The 18,515-nt window shown below is 38.6% G+C and overlaps 1 protein-coding gene across 22 annotated transcripts in view; it reads right to left on the bottom strand.

Moving 5' to 3' along the window:
• The window catches only part of LOC139713888 (uncharacterized), a 303,947-nt gene that overhangs the window by 66,193 nt on the left and 219,239 nt on the right, over window positions 1-18,515 (bottom strand). For 20 of the 22 annotated variants that reach the window (XM_071625598.1, XM_071625599.1, XM_071625590.1 and 17 more), the window contains 10 exons: window positions 11,836-11,963; window positions 10,746-10,934; window positions 9,572-9,792; window positions 8,551-8,775; window positions 7,034-7,135; window positions 3,571-3,728; window positions 2,339-2,550; window positions 1,575-1,779; window positions 793-889; window positions 391-619 (listed from right to left, as the gene is read on the bottom strand). In XM_071625598.1, the coding sequence (XP_071481699.1) occupies window positions 391-619; window positions 793-889; window positions 1,575-1,779; window positions 2,339-2,550; window positions 3,571-3,728; window positions 7,034-7,135; window positions 8,551-8,775; window positions 9,572-9,792; window positions 10,746-10,934; window positions 11,836-11,963 (1,766 nt within the window). The remainder of the gene's footprint in view (window positions 1-390; window positions 620-792; window positions 890-1,574; window positions 1,780-2,338; window positions 2,551-3,570; window positions 3,729-7,033; window positions 7,136-8,550; window positions 8,776-9,571; window positions 9,793-10,745; window positions 10,935-11,835; window positions 11,964-18,515) is intronic. The other 2 variants (XM_071625604.1, XM_071625612.1) reach the window with 1 other exon arrangement.

The following is an 18,515-nucleotide window of genomic DNA, read 5'->3' as shown; positions in this document are numbered from 1 at the left end:
GCTATTAAAGTGCATCAGCATGAGAGTCTTTAGTGATTAACAACTGAACCTGCTACTTATGAGCTTGGAGAAAGCCATACTGAAAAAGTCAGTCAGTGAATAGATCTTTCAGTCATTTCGACCACTACATGCTATATGCACCCGTTGGCTGTCGGTGCAAAGTATATATGCATGGGCTTCTGTGAACTGAGCTCTGCTGGTTGGCTGTGAATTTGGCTCCAAAGTGCTAGCAGCAAAATCTGGTAATTCAAAGACCCAAGTGAAGAAATTAAGGCAGACTTCAAATAGTCCTCTCGCTGCAATTTGCTCCTCCCTGGTGAATTTTTGGTGCTTACAGCAAGAGAGGGCCTTTGACAGAGGCTGGCCCCACCAAACATCTGACCGACCCACCTCCACAAATTTGCTCCTTGCCACCTCCTTGAAGTTCTCCTGCTGCTCCAGCGACTTGTCACTCCGATCGTCAGTCACGCAGAAGACCCGGATCCTGCCCTCGACGGGATCGTGGGTCTTGGCGTAGACCACAAACTTGGCCATGAAGGGCACTGCCTTAAGTTCCTGGTACAGCTCGCGGGCAAAGTTACTGGCCTGGTCGATCTCCTTGCAGTCCATAAGCCAGAACCTGCAATATCAACATACCTCTTGGATCAGTCATGGGCTTCAATAAACAATGACATACTTCATAGAGAGACATGGACATCATGAAACTTAGAGTATTAACACCTTTTCTTTTTCCATGTTATCGCTATCACCACATAGATATGATCTTGACTGCAATGAAAAGGCAGTGCTTACCTGGCAGACACGGTTGTTGTAAATGAGACGCAGTCGTTGACAAATGTTAAAGGTGTCGTTCCTGTGATGTCTTCCCACTGTGCTGGAGCAGTTCCACCTGAATATATAAAGGCAACAGAAATATCTTATGTGTTTACTTCTCGACAGAGTGTTCTTCTATGTATTTAAGTTTTTCTGCTTCTTTAAATAAGCCACCTGTAAAATTGTCTGCATTATATCATAGCCAGGTACATCTTGAAAAAGAAAAAGAAAATTTCAGCAGTCTTAACAATTTGACCTCATCTCCACATTTTGAGGTGCAATGAGCATTTGAAAAAACATAATGCCAATATACCTTATAGCATATCGACATGTACACCTTGTTACCTGTATGTGTCTCTGTAAGATGCAAAACATGTGTGTTCAATGTTTCAACAGCTGATGTGAACTCTGGGAGCAAAATCTATTTTGATCAATGTCATCATTGTCTTCATATATCTTCATTCTTCATAATCTTCATATCATCGCTATCACTATCGTCATCACCATCACTATTGTCATCATGTCCTGATTTTGAAGATGCACAAGAATATAAACTTCTTTAAAAAAGAAGAAGAATATACATACATACATAGGATGACAGTGACATCTTTATGGCTACTTGAGAACACTGTACTTTCTCTCTACTGGTCATTCATCAGCTGTTGACCAGGACCCTCATAAACCTTGTTTAGTCACATGTACACTTGTATGTATGCGTGTTGGGGGAAAAAGGTGCATATATGTCAGCTGTGCAACTTCACCTGTAATACTGCAAAGCAGCCTGAGGGTGGGTGTGTCCCACCCATAGCCATTGATGTTGCCTTGGTTGTAGGCCGTGGGGACAGGGATGGTCACCGTGATGGGCTTGTGGAACTTCCTCCTCCGCGGCTCAATGGTGACGATGGGGCTCACCATAACGCGGTTGCCGAGCACCTTCTTGACGACGTCATTCCCAACATGCTGGGCCTGCAGTAGAAGTCAATTTAGAATGATTTCTCCATCCATTTAACACAACTCAGGATGGCTTAGGCTTGTCTTGAGGTCATGGAATAACTGGCTAGAAACTTTACTATCAAATGAACATTTTCTCACTTTCTCGCCTTGATTGTTTTTTAGATTTGCATCCTGGATAAGCTAAGGAGTTCAGTATATCACACTGATCTTGTTACATTTGACATTACAGATTGCAGCTCTTACATGAAACTGTGTCACTGTTTTCAAGAACATAATGGTGGTACATCATTAACATGGAGTTCATATAGGCACCAAGGGCCGACTGCATAATACTACAACAGTGTGTGTTATTTGACAATTACATGTGTTCTGAAGCTATCTGCCATTGAACAGAGAAAAAAATAAGTCTTCTGATCCTTCCAGTATCACAACCTTCATGCCAGACTGTAATATTCCTTCTGCAGAGTTTACACCTTACAACCAGGTTTGTGGAAACACCGGGGCAAACAGAAAAACTAGGGAAGTTACAGCAAATTGCCTGGGGATGAAACTTGAAAGTAAATGTTGTTACCTGGAGACCAACTTTGATCTTCTTGGTCAGTGTGCCCTCGGGGAACACGGCTTGCACCTGCGGCACTACAGTGGAGCTGAGCATACCGCCCGAGGGCCCGATGGTGTTGGTCTCCTGCCGGACACGCGAGATGATGGCAAAGTATTGTGGGAAGTCTTTGGTCAGGATTCGGCAGAGGCGGCGGTCAGTTGCATTCTTGGACTGGTCATTGTCTGCAAGTAGGACAGGGAAAGAATTTAACTTCAGGCTCAAAGAAATTAAGTATGTATACTATGCTCAAATTAGTGCAATTTTCCTATTATGAGTTCGGATTCTGTAGCATCACATTAAAGGGTGTGTACAGTTCTGGTTGAGGTGAGGATTTAGCTTTTAACGTTTTGCGAGATATTCAGAAACCACTCTATGAAATGTCAAAGAGCATGCAATTCTAAGAGGTATCAGAAGTTTAGATGAAATTCGGTTTTGAAATGGCTGAGATATCCAAAAACAAGGTGACCTAATAAAAGACGTCGCCTGTCGCCTTTTATTATTATCACTTTTTTGGATATCTCAGCCATTTGAAAACCAATTTTCATCAAATAAATGTTGAATCCTTCTTAAAATTACATGCTCTTTCATATTTCATAAAAGGTTTCTCATTATCTCATTTAGGAATGTTCAAAACATGAATCCCCACCTCAACCAGTACTGTACAGTCCCTTTAAAATGAATTATGATTTATATTTTCTGAGACATTCTGATAGTGTGTTAAAAGAACTACAACCAGCTATTCTTTTAATGTTGTGTTAGTTAATAAAACATTAGTTCCTTACGATGATCAGTTTTGAGATCATTACCAAAAGGAACTTCATAAATGTAAGTAGAATACAGAACCATCAAAAGGGAAGAAATATAAAGCTCACAGATTTTCTAATGTACATATCTGACAGCTCCAATTACATGCCATCAGAGTTGCTTTGAAATTTTTTGCACAAACTACCATAGGTATGCATGCAAGATTAAAACTTATGTTTATTTGACACATTGTTCAAAACTTTATAAGTTCCCAGTATCTCTTCCTGTCTCACAGAGCTCACAAACAGACCTAGGAAATATTCCTAGGCGTATTTTGATCGTTTTCACACAAAATTAATATTTCAAATTAAGTCACACTTCCATTCACCAGTAATGCCATAAAAGTACTCATAATGAATCATTCTGATCATCAACAATCCTGCCAGCCAACCGCTCACCCTCCTGATCGTATCCCTCCATGGCCTTCTGGATCTCCTCATCGCTGGCGTCGAGGGAGTGCTCCTTCCACGTCTCTCCGTTCTCGCTGCGCAGGATGACAATCTCGCGCTCCCGGCCCCGCAGGGAGGCAAAGTGAGGCACCTCGATCAGTACAGGTCTGTTGGATGCGGGATGCAGAATTTTGTTTTACTCCAATGACAAACACGGTACAAGGCACGAACAGAGTCATTGTAGGACTCAAGACATCACTCTTACCAAAGTTTTAGAAGCCTTTTGTAACAAGGAGAAAAGGGGAACCCCCAGCTAACATTGAGGCAAAGTTTTCCAACATTGTATTGATTATCTTGTTGAAACTTGTATTCTGAGAATTATTTCTAAGAGACCTGTTGCAAAATTAATTCTGAACAGTAACCACTGTAACGGCTATTCAAGAAAAACAAAAACAAAAACAAAGAAATTACCCACAAATCCAATGTTTAAGTTTTGTTCTTAGTTATGTAAGTATGAATGTTTCTCTCTGTAAAATGATATATTCTCTGGTTTTGCCCCCCCCCCCCCAAGGAGCAATGCTAAGCTAGGCAGTGGTCATTTCCATTATATCTTCAGATTACCTGATTTTATACATTGTATATTCCACATAACTAGCCAAGACCCAGTCAACTTTTATACTCTCATATCCGAGTCATTTGCATGCCATTAAAGCTGATTAAAAGGCAAACACTAAGAGCTTGTAGAGTCCTTCAGTATGTTTGTGTCCCCATCAATATATAAAGCAACAAAACAGCACCATGAGATTGAGTGGATATATACATATACATATTGTCATTCATCACACACGATGAGGAGCTTAAACTTGGTGATGTTGGAGCCGTTTGAGAATGAAGGGACAAAAAAAAAATGCACTTCAAAAACATGCCTGGTTCAGGTTTAAAAAAAGTAAAGAAAACTAAAACAAAAACATGATGCTGCGAGAGAGGTATTCCACACCATGCAAGTTAGTTCAAGAAACGTGTCAACACATACACTAGAGATATGAGTTGAACAAAATCCGCAATCATCTTGCCAGAGATTACCTACAGTTTTTATCTTGAAGTTAACTGCAAGTCAAAGTTGACACATTGGCATTGCATTGCAATAGGACAGATGTGTTGTATTAAGTCAAGATTTCAGTGTTAAGACGAAGAAGCCTAATCAATATTTTCATCACATTCTGTTTAAAAGCAGGCACATCATTATTCTGTCCGTCAGTGACATAAATCCAGAAGCAATGAAAATAGATTGTGAAGAAATAAGTACCTAACAGGGATATCTTAATCACGCTGCTTTGAACATTTTGATACCAGGATTACACCCACAGTGGTCCTTACATCATCAGTACTATCAGAGGTCTTCAGGGAAACTTAATCATACTGCATAATGTTGATGTAAGCTATGATTATGTCTCATTACATACTACCACAAGATTAACTGCACATGTATGATTAACTGTTGTTGTTGTTGTTTTAAAGAAAGAAGAGAAAGAATTGTAACTGTAACTGCAAATCAGTTCTAGAGGGGACAGTACAATCATGTGCATACTCTCCTGTGATGCCAGCCTATAGCTATGCTGCTGTCTACCCTCTACTTCTGGGTTTTGAAAGTGAATGTGGACTAAAGTGATATCACTCTACTTCAATAGATGATCCATTCGGCGTGGCATGTCTTGTTTGGGGAGGTGAAGCAGATGGACTACAAAGTGATTTTAGTAGGTATCAAAGCTTGCTGGGGATGTGTGGGGTGGTGTGTCCATAGCAACGACAATAATGTTGGAGGCTGCAATGGTCTTCGATCTATTGTAACTTGTGCCACAAAAATCAGATAATAACCGACATCATTCCAAATGTATTTCCATACTTATGGTGCAGATGTACAAGGCGAGTGTGGAAGTTGTGCGACAGAGTATTAGTAATGAATACATGTATTACAATGGGCATGAATACATACATCATGGAAGAAGAAACAAATAATGTGGTGTCTAACGTTGGGAGGGGAGAGGGAAAAAGCAACTCATATATACCAATATGGCGGTCATCAATTTCCCAGCTTTACAAATTAATTCCTTTTAAATCAATGGACATGGCAAATAATTCCAAGTTGCTTCTTCTGCTGGATGTCTTCAGTCTACAGTATTTATCACCACTTTTTTGTAAAGTTTATTAAGTATTGAGAAATAGAATGAACATTGCACCATTTATTAGCGAATAACACTAGATGCAGGTATATAATAATCTTCCCAAAAGTAGATAGAAAAAGATGCCAAGCATTCATATACTGTACATGTATCATCAAACCCATGCAGATATGTTATATACATGCCTCACACTGTCCACGGCTAGTATCCATTTCTCATCCATGACAATTACTTTTTTTATTCTATTAATACTCATGAGATGAATACTGATTAATAAACACAAAGACAAACCCAGCACATTCAATAAAGAGTAGAGCAGAACTAGGACTTTAAATTTCACGGGCATGCACAGCACCACCTTCCCGCCAACCACATTCATTCTCACTATCAAGTTGAATATTGTAGTTTCTCTTTATTTTTTCCCCCACACACGATTGCACAATGACAATGCACTTCAGCAAATAGACTTCTTTGGTAGCATTTTGATGTTTCTTTTCTGCATGAGTTTGATGACTCATGCTCAGTGTGTAATTTAACACTCTTCTTGTAAGTACATCAGAGTATTAAATGCAATTGCCTATAAAGTAAGAGGGAGCATAACTGGACCTGCAACATTTTAGGAGAGAACTGTACGGATTATCAAGTTTGCACAGATAGACAGCGTGTTTGAAAGCTCCTGACCAGCAATAGTGCAGTGCACCGCAGGTGCTTTCTCTTTAATGCCACTACGCCTCTATTCACCAGATAACTCCAGCAGAGTACGGTCTTGACGAAGGCATTACACACTCAAACTGTGTATGCTGAGCTGTTTTACAAGCATCATACAGACAATACTCTGGGTGTCATTCTCAGCTGGTGCTGGAATAAATGAACCCACACATGTTGAGTATTAGATGTACAAATACTACCCCTTCTTTGTGTCTGGTCTAGTGCAAATTCAGTCTGCTGAGCCAAGAATACCCTTCTATTTCTATAATCATCCCAGTACAATTGCGTGAGGACAAAATCATACTATTGAAAAAAAAAATCACTGCAACTGCATGCACAAAACAAACACAATACACGAACATTCAACCAAATTTGTATCAAAATATGCGATTTGCACTTGGTGTAGTGTTGAATTCATGAATAATTTATGAAATGACATGCTTTAAAACCTTCCAACTCCTTTCAAAGAAAAAAAATAAAGAAAAATAAATTTGAGGTTCTCATAACATGCAGTGCAACACAAGACCAGGACAAGATCAAGATACTATGATGTCGTTCCGCCTTATCCGTGATGTCCAACATACCGCAAAAACTTTTCGGCCGACGGGCCCATTTCAATGATTCTGCTACACAAGGACTCTCCGTCGTTTAGGGGAGGGTAGGTCACGCTTTTATTGCCAAGACCCCTGAGGTCAGAGGTCAGAAGGGTCATGTTCAAAAGGTCAACAATGTAATCAAACAGTAGAAAGTGAATAGCAAATGAGGGCGGAACATCAGATGAGTAAATAAGGACATTGTGTTTTGGGATTTTAGAAGTGATTGGGATAAAATTGTGAGAGGTGGGGGAGTGTTATGTTTTCAGTAAAAAAAAAAATAAAAAGATATGAAAACATGAAGGAAGGAAGATAGAGAGACAAATCCATTGGAAAGATTTAGAGGGGGAAAAAGACAAGACATTTGTGACGTTAGAACACACTGTCAAACGCAATGGCATCAGTACAATAACCACACAATTCTGTCACTGCACATTATTAAACTACATGCACTGTGGAAAACCTTGAAAATTATTCAACATTTGACAAAAAAATTAGTTTAATACAACCCAAAGAAGCCTAAAACTTAACAAATTCTGAAGATAATTCCATGATGGAAAATTGGCCCTAATGCAACTTCATACACTGTACAACATACATTTGAAAACTACTGTTTGGTACTTTAATTGCAAAACTGTGCTCATACCTCAGTAACAAACAAGAACATGGACAGCAAAAATGTTGAACAGCACATTACACAGACAACATATTGATGGACTAAAACATCTTACACACAGAACAGGGAATTGTGCAAAAATGATTTTGTGAATGAATTAAATCAGAAATTAGTGAGAAGCATTGTTTCAAAAACAAAAGCAGAATAACCAAACCTCATAACAAACAATTTCAGCTGCATTGATATTAACCGTACAGATATTCATTTGATAATAATAATGTCTTCTTTATCCAGGGTATCCTCTTTAATGTTGCCACCGCTCTATCAAAGGGCCCTGATCATTTTTGTACAAGATGTCAGACAAACTTTTCAGTTTTGAGATTTATTCAAAATAAAAGCATTTAACCTACAACTTTATTTTCATGTGCATTTAGAAGTGGGGAAAGAGAAAGAAAGAAGGAATTAAAATATCATTCAAAATTGCTACAGACTGTTCAGTCAGATAACGTCAAATAAACACACTCAGTAATTCAGGTTTTGATCATCCTCATAAGGTTTTCCATGGTGAATTGCAAATTTCAAAAACAAACAAAAGAAGAAAGAAAAAAGGAAAGAATGAAAAAAAGAATTAATGGTAGTCAAGAGTCGCTTCACCACAAAAAGAAAAATGAGTGAGGGATGGGATGACAGATAACAAATGCACACAGCAAAAAAAAAAAAAAGTTAGATTCAAGAAATTGATTGACTCTAGACAGCAATGCTACTTTTTCAGGACTCAGATGTTAACATTGTGTATTAGGGTTCTCTTTTTTTTTTTTCTTTTTTGATGTGAATAGTAGGAACTGAGGGATATGGTGGGAGAAAGAAAAAGAGGGTAGGGTCAATGGCTTACCCTAAGAACTGGGTGTTGGCAGGTCCAACCTCCAGCACGCGGCTTGCGAGAGACTCATTCTCCATGAGAGGGGGCTGGGTGGTCAGCTTGGTCCGCTTGATGAGGCGGCAGGTGACCCGGGTGGGGCCTGAGGCCCGCTGGGGCGGCACCACCACCCGGAGGCCCGGCAAGCGACAGCTGCGCATGGTGCCGCCACGGGCATCCACAATGAAACTGATCAGGAATCTAGGGTGGGCGAGGGGTAAGACAAGATTCTATTGAGTGACCACTGTCAGAATGATATATATATATATAAATCAAAGCATATGAAGTACAGCCCTATTAGCTTATGACACAGAAAAGTACTGTAAAATCAGAAACATTCACAGGATGAAATTTGTGCAAATTAGAGCCAACAGCCTTTTTCTTGGCACAAAACTTCGGCAAATTGCCACTGGTATTCAGTGCATTTTGTAGACAAGAAATTTCACATGTATTTCATTTGCGCAAACATTGGTTCGAGAAATTCATGAAAGTTTCACATGTGCGAAAATTTCTTGGTTTACAGTAAATGAAATCGAAAACATTCATGATGTATGATCACATCCCGAAAACCTTATACCATGGTGATCCCGAAAACCTTATACCATGACAAGGTATACATCAAATGAGGCTCAAAGTGGGTTTGCCTCGCACATTGCAGCTCCAAAGAGGACTGGAAATACATATCTCCATTGTGACACTGAATCGCATACCAACAAGTCTTGCAATCCTTCATTGGAAAGAGCAGCCGATTTCATTGTCTGCCTGTTAATTTCCATCAATATTCTGATGATGAAATCATAACTGGATAAAGTTCATCATGTTCAGACAATTTCCTGTAAAGTTTAACCAAGAAGCCAACTTGTACCACATTAGAATTGACACAATTTTTTCTTCTCTGTTTTCATAAGAAATATGTAAGAGGGGGAATTGTACCAAAAGACGCAGGAACTGCAGTTAAAAATTCAACATGCTCCACCCTGACATGCGCACCACTTACCCTGCAAAGAATGGCATGCTGTTGAGTGGGGCATTGTCCAGAGTGACCGACACCGGCCGTCCGTTGGGCCCGAAGGCCTTGCCGGGGACCAGGCGCCCGTTCTCGTCGACGAAGGGATCCCCCATGTTGTACGCCTTGCCGTTGATTGTCACAACTGCTTCCCCAGACACAGGGCGGGCTGGAGTTGAGCTCAGCAAGGGGGGAGCAGACTCCAACATGGACTGTAACAACAAGGTTTCAAATTCCGCTCTGATTATTCCTTCGCCTCTTCCATAACAGAGGACTTGGTTGGCTTGTGCAACTACACCTGGTGAATGAACCAGTTTACTAGCATGTGCAAATTTATGGAGATTTGTCCTAATGCGGTAATGAGCTATACTACTCACCTGTACCTGAAAAAGCACTTTTCAATACTTGGAATCCAGTTTGCTTACATTAGTTGTTGCTGGTCGGGGCAAATCTCAGGGCAAGCTTTCAGGTTGTCAAAAAGAACCATTGTCAGAAAAGCATGCATAAAATTTGAAATGCTAGTAATCAGGTTCATTAAATATGCATGGATACAACCTATTACAGCATTTTAATGACATTCAAACACAGAGACAGCTGATACTTTTTGTTTTCCTTCTACTTCTTTTCTCCTTAGGGCCATTTCAACAGAGTATTTAGGTGTTGGCGGAAGTTAATACAGTAGATGAATCCAACGTCAGTGTGCTGTAACTTATGGCTGCCATAACTGGGGAGCTTCCACAAAAGAACAATAGCACTTTCAGTGGGTTATGCAATGAGCCAGGTGTGTTGCTATGTCAGTGCATGTAAATCATCTTTTGTTAGGCATACTTGAAGCCCCAAATTAGAAATTCCCCAAACCTAATTGGTCTGTAAGGACATGCTGATGAGTTGTTGTCTACTTTTTTTTTCCCTCACAGCCGTTTTCACATTGCAAAGGCGTTGGAGAGAGGTTATAAGGCATATTGTATATCGAGAAATATACAATTCCTGGACAATAAATGCAACACACAAAAAAACGCATGTTGTCTGTTTTTCCATGTACAGTTGTACTTATCCCATCCTATCAGTGAAGTCAAGTGAGGGAGTAAAAGAGGGAGATAGAGATAGACAGATAGATAGATAGAGAGAGAGAGAGAGAAAGAGAAAGAGAAAAGAAGAGTGTTACCTCAGTTTTCACTGTGATTTCTCCTTCAATCAAGCTCTCGTCTGGGCGGCCCAGGGGGGCGCTATAGTCGCGGTTGAGGGTGCTGTTCCGTGAGTCCATGGTGCTGTAGCCAGTGGGGCTATACGCTGGGCGGAGCTTGGCATTGTAGTGACCAGACAGTGAGTCCGCCCCAGTGTAGTAGCTCATGACCTGTATTAGTGGAGTTGGAGATGAATATCATCGCAGAGTTTCCCTAGAGACTGTCATTGTTCACAACCCAATGGCAGCATGACATTTCACAAATGTCAGCATAGCTAAATACTGATGAAATATTCATCGAATGTCCTCATTAAAAGAGACAAAAAAAAAAAAAGACAAGAAAGAGAAATTGTTGCTTGTATTTCTTCCTTTGCATAAGTGTTCATCTTGTCTCAACAGTCTATACGTCAGGATCCCTTACATGACAAACATCACGCATGATCATTGACATGAACACAAATTTGATTAGAAATATGAGAAACGACTGTAAGTCTTCTCTTAAGGCCACATTGCATCGCAGAGATTTGACTGTGATGCAGAAAACTTTCATCAGTTGGGAAGATTACACAATAGGAGATTCAGGCTTCTACCAACCTCTAGTGATTTGCTGGCTAGCTTTCGTCCACTCCTGTGGACGTCTTCAGGCCAAGTGATGGAATGATGCAACTATACTTGCCTTTAAAAGGAATTTTTTCACCAAGAAAAGTGAAAGGGTCCACCTGGATAAAAAGAATCAAACTTACACGCAACAGGGATTCAGGATACAGCCTATCACCAATCTTTGGTACAATGACCAAGAAACAAGCAGGCAGTGCTATAGAAACGGTGCAATCACTTGGCCTGAAGAAGTCCACAGGAGTGGATGAAAGCTAGCCAGCAAATCACTAAAGGTTGGTAGAAGCCTGAATCTCCTATTGTAGATTTGACCTTGTTGGGACACAGGTGACAACAACAACAACAACAACAACAACAAAAGTACCAGCCATTCAGTTCGTATGATCTCTAAGCTCTACACCATGGAAACTGCAATCACGTATTATCCCCTTCTTGACTCCTCTTTGTCTACACTCACCGGCTCTCCACGCATCCAATCCTCCTCCCAGGATCGGCGGTTGTCATTGGCAACAGAGTCATCCCCCATGTTTCTGATCTCTTGAGGAGTGAGGAGAGACTGGTCTCCAGTCATGGACACATCGTCCCCTGCAAGGGCATGAAGTTAATCTTGGGTCATAACGACAGAAAATGGTCACCAGCTCGAATTCTGCCCATTCACATGTTAACAACTACAAGTATGAGAGCTAAATCTTACTTTGATCCATGCAATGTGCAAATTGTAAAGTTCATGAAAATTGATGAATCATCATGCGCTAAAATATTATGTGCATGCCATCAAACTTTACAACCTCATTGCATGTGCCACTTGGAAATGAACTCTTAACATAATATGATTACTTAAGTTAGAAATCTCCACTGATCTTTAATTTAATTTTAGCTAAGTGGCCAGGTCCCATACTATTCTTTCATCTGACAGTCTGGAAGAACTGACTACTGTAGCAACTATATTTCTACATACATAGGTATCTGCACAGAATGTGAGCTCTCATGCACGACCTTTTTATTTATTTTTTGTTTAATATCAAGTGGAATATGCTTTGATACTTGATGTAACAATATAATTGGCTATTCATAGTTTACAAAGAGTAAATGTATTCTGAGTAAATGTAGCTAAATATGGCATCAAACTATTGAAAAATCTTAGTTATGATAATCAGTACTTTTATGGTGGCAAACTAGCTGAGAGAAAGATGGAACAAACTGAAAGAATATCATACATACAAGTTTTGCGACCAGTTTAGAAGAGATATGTGTATCATAAATGAGAATATATATGTCAGCTGACAATCCTTTTATGCATAAATCATTAGTGCCCTTTATCCAGCTACTTAATTGATAAGGTTGAATATAAATGGCATATATGAAACATACTGATATGTGTCTAGATGTGACTACACAGGATAAAGTTATGATATATTGGATAGAGTTATGATGTGCTACTGTGAAGGTAGGATGGTGTGAAGTGAAGTGAAGTGAAGTGAAGTGAAGTGAAGTGAAGTGAAGTGAAGTGAAGTGAAGTGGTAGAAAACGTGGTGAGAATGTGAAATGGTTGATGATTTCTGATTAGAAATGGGTCAGACTAAAGCAGGATTGCAGAAGTTGTAGAAGCACAGCTATTGGTAGTTTAGAGAGGGATACATTACTGTGCAGGAACTGCCATGGCGATGAGAGTGATATACTGTACATGGCACTGGTCTAGTGAGGAGTAGGATGAAGGAGATAATAATGGTATTGATGATGAGGATGGTGGTGGTGGTGGTGGTGGTGGTGGTGGTGGTGATGATGATGATGGTGATGATGGTGGTGGTGGTGGTGGTGATGATGATGATGATGATGATAATGGTGATGATGGTGGTGGTGGTGGTGGTGGTGGTGGTGGTGGTGGTGATGATGATGATGATGGTGGTGGTGATAATGATTTTAATGAGGAAGAAGTTGGTGATAGTGAGGATGGTTATGGTGATGATGGTGATGCTGATGATGACGATGATGATGGTGGTGGTAATGATTTCAATGAGGAAGATTGTGATGAGGATGAGGATGGTTATGATGATGATGATGATGATGATGATGATGATGATGGGGATTATGGTACTGGTGATTTCAATGAGGATGGTGATGATGAGATGATGATGAGGTGTCAGTGATGATGATGATGATGACGATGATGATGATGACAAAGACAAAGAAAAAGAGTATGAAGATGATGGAGGAAGTGACAGAACCAAAATAAGATGAAATAATAAATGTTTCAATCTTGACGAAAATGATATAAAGAAATGTGGTAATAATACCGATAAAAATGGGAGGTGTCTTGACATGTCAGGTACGGATGAGGATATTAATGGTAATATTAAAAAGCAAAGTCAGAAGCAATACCACGTAATAGGGCAGACCCGAGATATGTTTTCGGAATTAAAGTAAATGACTTTGTTTGTTCTGCTTTTTTGACAAAGGAATCAGTAAAGTGAAAACTTAAATGATTGTTAATTTCCACATCTTCTTCCACATTGGGCAAGGAAATGGATTAGAAAATTTCGATCAACACTAAATCTAGAAAGTTTTGGGAAATCATCAACAGGTATGGCAAAGATCATGTTAACACTGAAATACTAAATTTGATGAGTATTTAAAATGAAAATGATACATGTGATTTGCAGACTTACATATTCTTAGTCCCGTTAATTGTTGAGGGAACATTTAGTGTTAAAAATATTTCAAACCCCCCCCCCCCCCCCCCCCCGGCAATTTTGTGAAGTTCAGCCGTGGCCACTCCTTGGTATGATTTATGAGCGATAAATTGAGAGGCTATTACAGAGAATGGAATGAAACGAGAACAATAGGTAGTTTCTCTATCACTGGGCATAACACCAACGTACAATAATGACAATGGAAGATGATAATCATATTGATGTATGTAATGTTGATATTGAGGAAGATGACTCTGAAAATTATGGTGATGTAGATGATGATGATTTTAATGAAGAAAATATTGAAAAAAAGAATTATAAAGATTACAATTATTGCAAAATTATGATTATGATAATTTTGTCAGTAATGATGTAGAGACCGACAGCCACAGTGAGAGAGATCTTGTGTCATAAAAAAAAAGAATAATTTCCTCCCAAGAAGTTGGAGGTAATTGTGGTAGTAATGTTAGCAATGGACCTTGGGTGAAATGATTCAACTAGAATGGAACAAGAAAGGAAACAGATGAACACAAACATATGCACACACACCAATACAGATGTAAAACAGAACAGAGACTCTACACACACAACACGGTGAAATATATGTACACGAAAGATGATCGGAATGCTTTGAATAGAAGGTCGTTGGATCTCTATTATGAAGTTCAGGATTACTTGAGGGATATATACATTGTACAAGTGTATCACATCTATTGAAATACATCTTTAGAAATGCTAATACTCTAGACTTTATCTTAGAGCTTGCCACTGCACACAACAAACATTATTGGAGTCACAGTTTCCACTACGGCTCCTCCTTTGAATCCAATTAAAAAAAAACCACATATGGACACCCCAATTAAGTTCTGCCCTCCACCTGCCAAAATATTTCTTTTCCTAAAATCAGTCACCTTACACATGCACTGACAATGAAGCACAATTCATTTTTCCACTCATTTTCTTTCAAGTGAAAGTATCATCACATTTCTGAGATGTAAGTTACCAAACATACACATGTACGTATGCACTGAACTTTCAGCCCATGACTTTAGCTAAAAAAGAAATACACCCAAATACAAAAACAAGTAGCATGAGAACTATCAATTTTATGAAGATCCACTTATAATTCAAGGAACAATTGTATTCACACAAGGTAAATACAAGTTAAAACAAGTTAAAACAAAGAATAAGAGAATACAGGGAGGCAGTAAGATACCGCCTCTTGTCAACCATAAGGCATTAAACACATTGGAATATTTTCCCTCCCTTAATACTTTTTTTTTCAATTCATTTTCCCCCCTAATTTTTTATTCTTCTGATATAAACTGCTACACAACAATAAACTTTCATTTTATAATTAATTCATGCTCTTGTGCTTGCATTAGATACAAGGCACTTCCACCGCATCTGAAATTGCAATACCACCCCCATCCCCCCACATTCTAATATTCAACAAAATGACAGTTTCATATGCAATCATGCACAGCAAACTGAAATGAACTTACATCCAACTGATTTATTAATGCGAGGCAAGTCAAGAAAAAGGGATAAGATAAGAAATTCAAATGAAATCAAAAGTTGAGGTTATTGGTTAAATGAGGCACTGTTAGAAAGAATCATTAGAAACATTCAGAAGGAAATAAACAAGTTCATGCACAGATAGAGATCAGAATCACATAGAACCAGAATACAGCCCAAATCCAATTTTATGCTTGCTGCAGATGCATTCATTGAACAAGGGGAAAGTTAAAACACAAAGTATATTTTATCCTATGCATGTATGTATGTGTGCATTTGCATTATAGTAGTGGTATAAAGCACAAATTAATTTATTTACCAGGTATTAGTCATGTCAAGGACTAACATTGATGTCTATTGCACATATGTGTTAATAACTGTCTTTAATATGATCCCTAAGATGCCTACTGTGTTTGTTTCGTTAGTGTGTGCGATGATCTCATGGGTTCACAGGCTATCATGCCTAACTGAAAATTGCATGAGTTGTTAATTAGTAGTGATACATCATCCAGATTTAATAGGATGGAACATTACACATATACAAGGTGTAGAATTTTTTTCTCGCAATTTAAAATTCAAATAAATTTGTAACAGAAGCATAATTTCAAGGTCTTGTTCCCTGAAACTTATGAAATGGGAATTTTTCATTTTCTAGCAGACAAATTTTTTCTCCAAATCAACTACTTTTCAGATAGTAAGTAAACACAACAAAATTGTCATGGGCATTTTCCCTCTTCTGACCACAGTATGAATTTGACAGACCACAATACACAAAGTGGCCTATAAACAGTACATGTATGTGGGTACTAGTATATCACGCTGTAACTAGCATTTTAGTATCTTGTTTGGCATGGCGTATATCTTTAAAAAAATCCAACACGCAACATGAGGTACAACAAATACTATCTGTGTATATGAATGCCACAGAATACCTAACATGGTTGTTATATTAGCACAGTTATATACACGACATAATTATATGTATCACATCATATAAAATGTGATGCTGTACCCTCATTTAGTGACACATGTATTAGGTGTTACAAAAAACATTTCCCACTTTTGATCCTTAACAGTTCAAAAACTATGTATTAGATAACACTGCCATTGATATGAGCAATATCTGAAAAGTGTACAATTTTGTTGGAGGTAATTTAGAAATGAAAGCAAGAATCAGTTTTATTAAACTCGGGATTCATTTTTAAGTTAAGATTCAGATTTTGCTCTATTTTCAACCATCTGTACAAAACTTTCACTTTGCACAGGGGTCAATTGGTGTGTATGGGAGTGTGTGGTTAACATCCAAACAATAGTCCTGGACAATGGCCAGGTTTATTGTTTATTCACGAGAAATTACATTATCACAGTTAGTCTTTATTCATCCTGAAATGTGGTGTACGCAAGCACATGAAAACATGTGCTTACTTTTTTCATGTGCATGCACTTCCCCTCTTACCATGAATTCAGACTAGCAGTGCTCAGGGCAATCTACCATGAAAAAATAATAAAGCATTCATGTGCCTTGGAGCAAGAGACCAGAAGCCCAGTCAGCAGAGTTCTGTACAGGTGGTACTCATGATCATGTCCATTGTTAAGGGTCATTGTAAGCATACACTCATATTCACAACAGTGGTTCCTGTGTAAAGTTCAAGTTTTGCGCAGAGGATTAAAATTTGACCAAAATCTAGAACCTAACTTTAGAATTGATCGCTGATTTCATGAAACTGATTTATGATTTCATGAAACTGATTTATGATTTCACATTCAAATCACCTCCAACTAAATTGTACACTATTCAGCTATTACTCATGTCAATGACAGTTGTTATCTGATTTATAGTTTCGAACTATTCAGGATCAAAAGAGGGAAATGTTTTTTGTAACACCTAGTACATAGCTGTTAACATCATTGTGAGTGTTGGCATAGTGGTGGTGATTAGATGGTATCGAAATGATTATTTCCATAGTATACCTATGATCATCAACATCTTCAATGGTGAAAGACAACAATTGTTATCTCTACCTTGACCTTGTGTACAAGTTTATACCTTTCTGTGTAGAACTACTATTTACTGGAAAATATGTCAGTACCTAGGGCTAATCTAGTTGACCTGCACAGATCGAGACACAATATGAAGCCAATTTGTTATAGGCAGCTGTCCCAATTGGAATTATAATATTCATGGATGGAATGATATATAGACATGCAGCGATGGATATACATGTATATGGTGAAATATTGCTATGTGAAGTAGAAATAATAGTGGAAATAAAAGCGACCAGATAAGTTTGCATCTTCTTGGCGGAGTGAGCGGCCGTGAATAAAAATGTCTGAAATAAACAAGCAATGCAAATGAAAATGAAATGAAATCATATTGTTGCAACAACATGGAAAAAAAAACAAAAAACAAATGGGACTAATTTCACAGATGCATAAAAACTCAGACTACAACATCGCTGCAGCATGACAACCTGTTGAGTGGACATGGATTTTTCTCTTTTCCCAATCAGTTTGCATGTACATTTAAAAACATGTCCACACTAAAAATCTATCTGGTACCAATTTGCTTCTCCGAGGCAGGCGTGCAAGCAGCCATGTTGCATTCTGACACATCATGCAATGAAGGTGATCACAATTCATCATGAACAACTCAAAAGTAAAACACTGAAAAAAATGGCGGAAATAAATCCAAACATACAACCTACCATTACTTTCTATAACAGGAAAAGGAGTGTAGGTGGTACACAACAACCAGCAGAAAATGGAGAACCAAAAATATAAAAATGTAAAGCATGAATGTAAATACACGCACAAGAACTTTCAGCCGAAGCACATACATTTCATATTCCTTTCTTTCAGAACAATCGAGCAATGAGGTTTGATGTCTAGTAAATCAATGTGATACTATACTACACTGCTGCCATTGTAT

This window comes from Diadema antillarum, unplaced genomic scaffold (assembly GCF_040938485.1).
Source record: "Diadema antillarum isolate AM-2024a unplaced genomic scaffold, OU_Dant_1.0 seq00002087_RagTag, whole genome shotgun sequence".
In the NCBI taxonomy this organism is placed as follows: domain Eukaryota; kingdom Metazoa; phylum Echinodermata; class Echinoidea; order Diadematoida; family Diadematidae; genus Diadema; species Diadema antillarum.
Note: the sequence above shows the minus strand (reverse complement) of the source record. Positions and strands in the feature narration are given on the sequence as shown.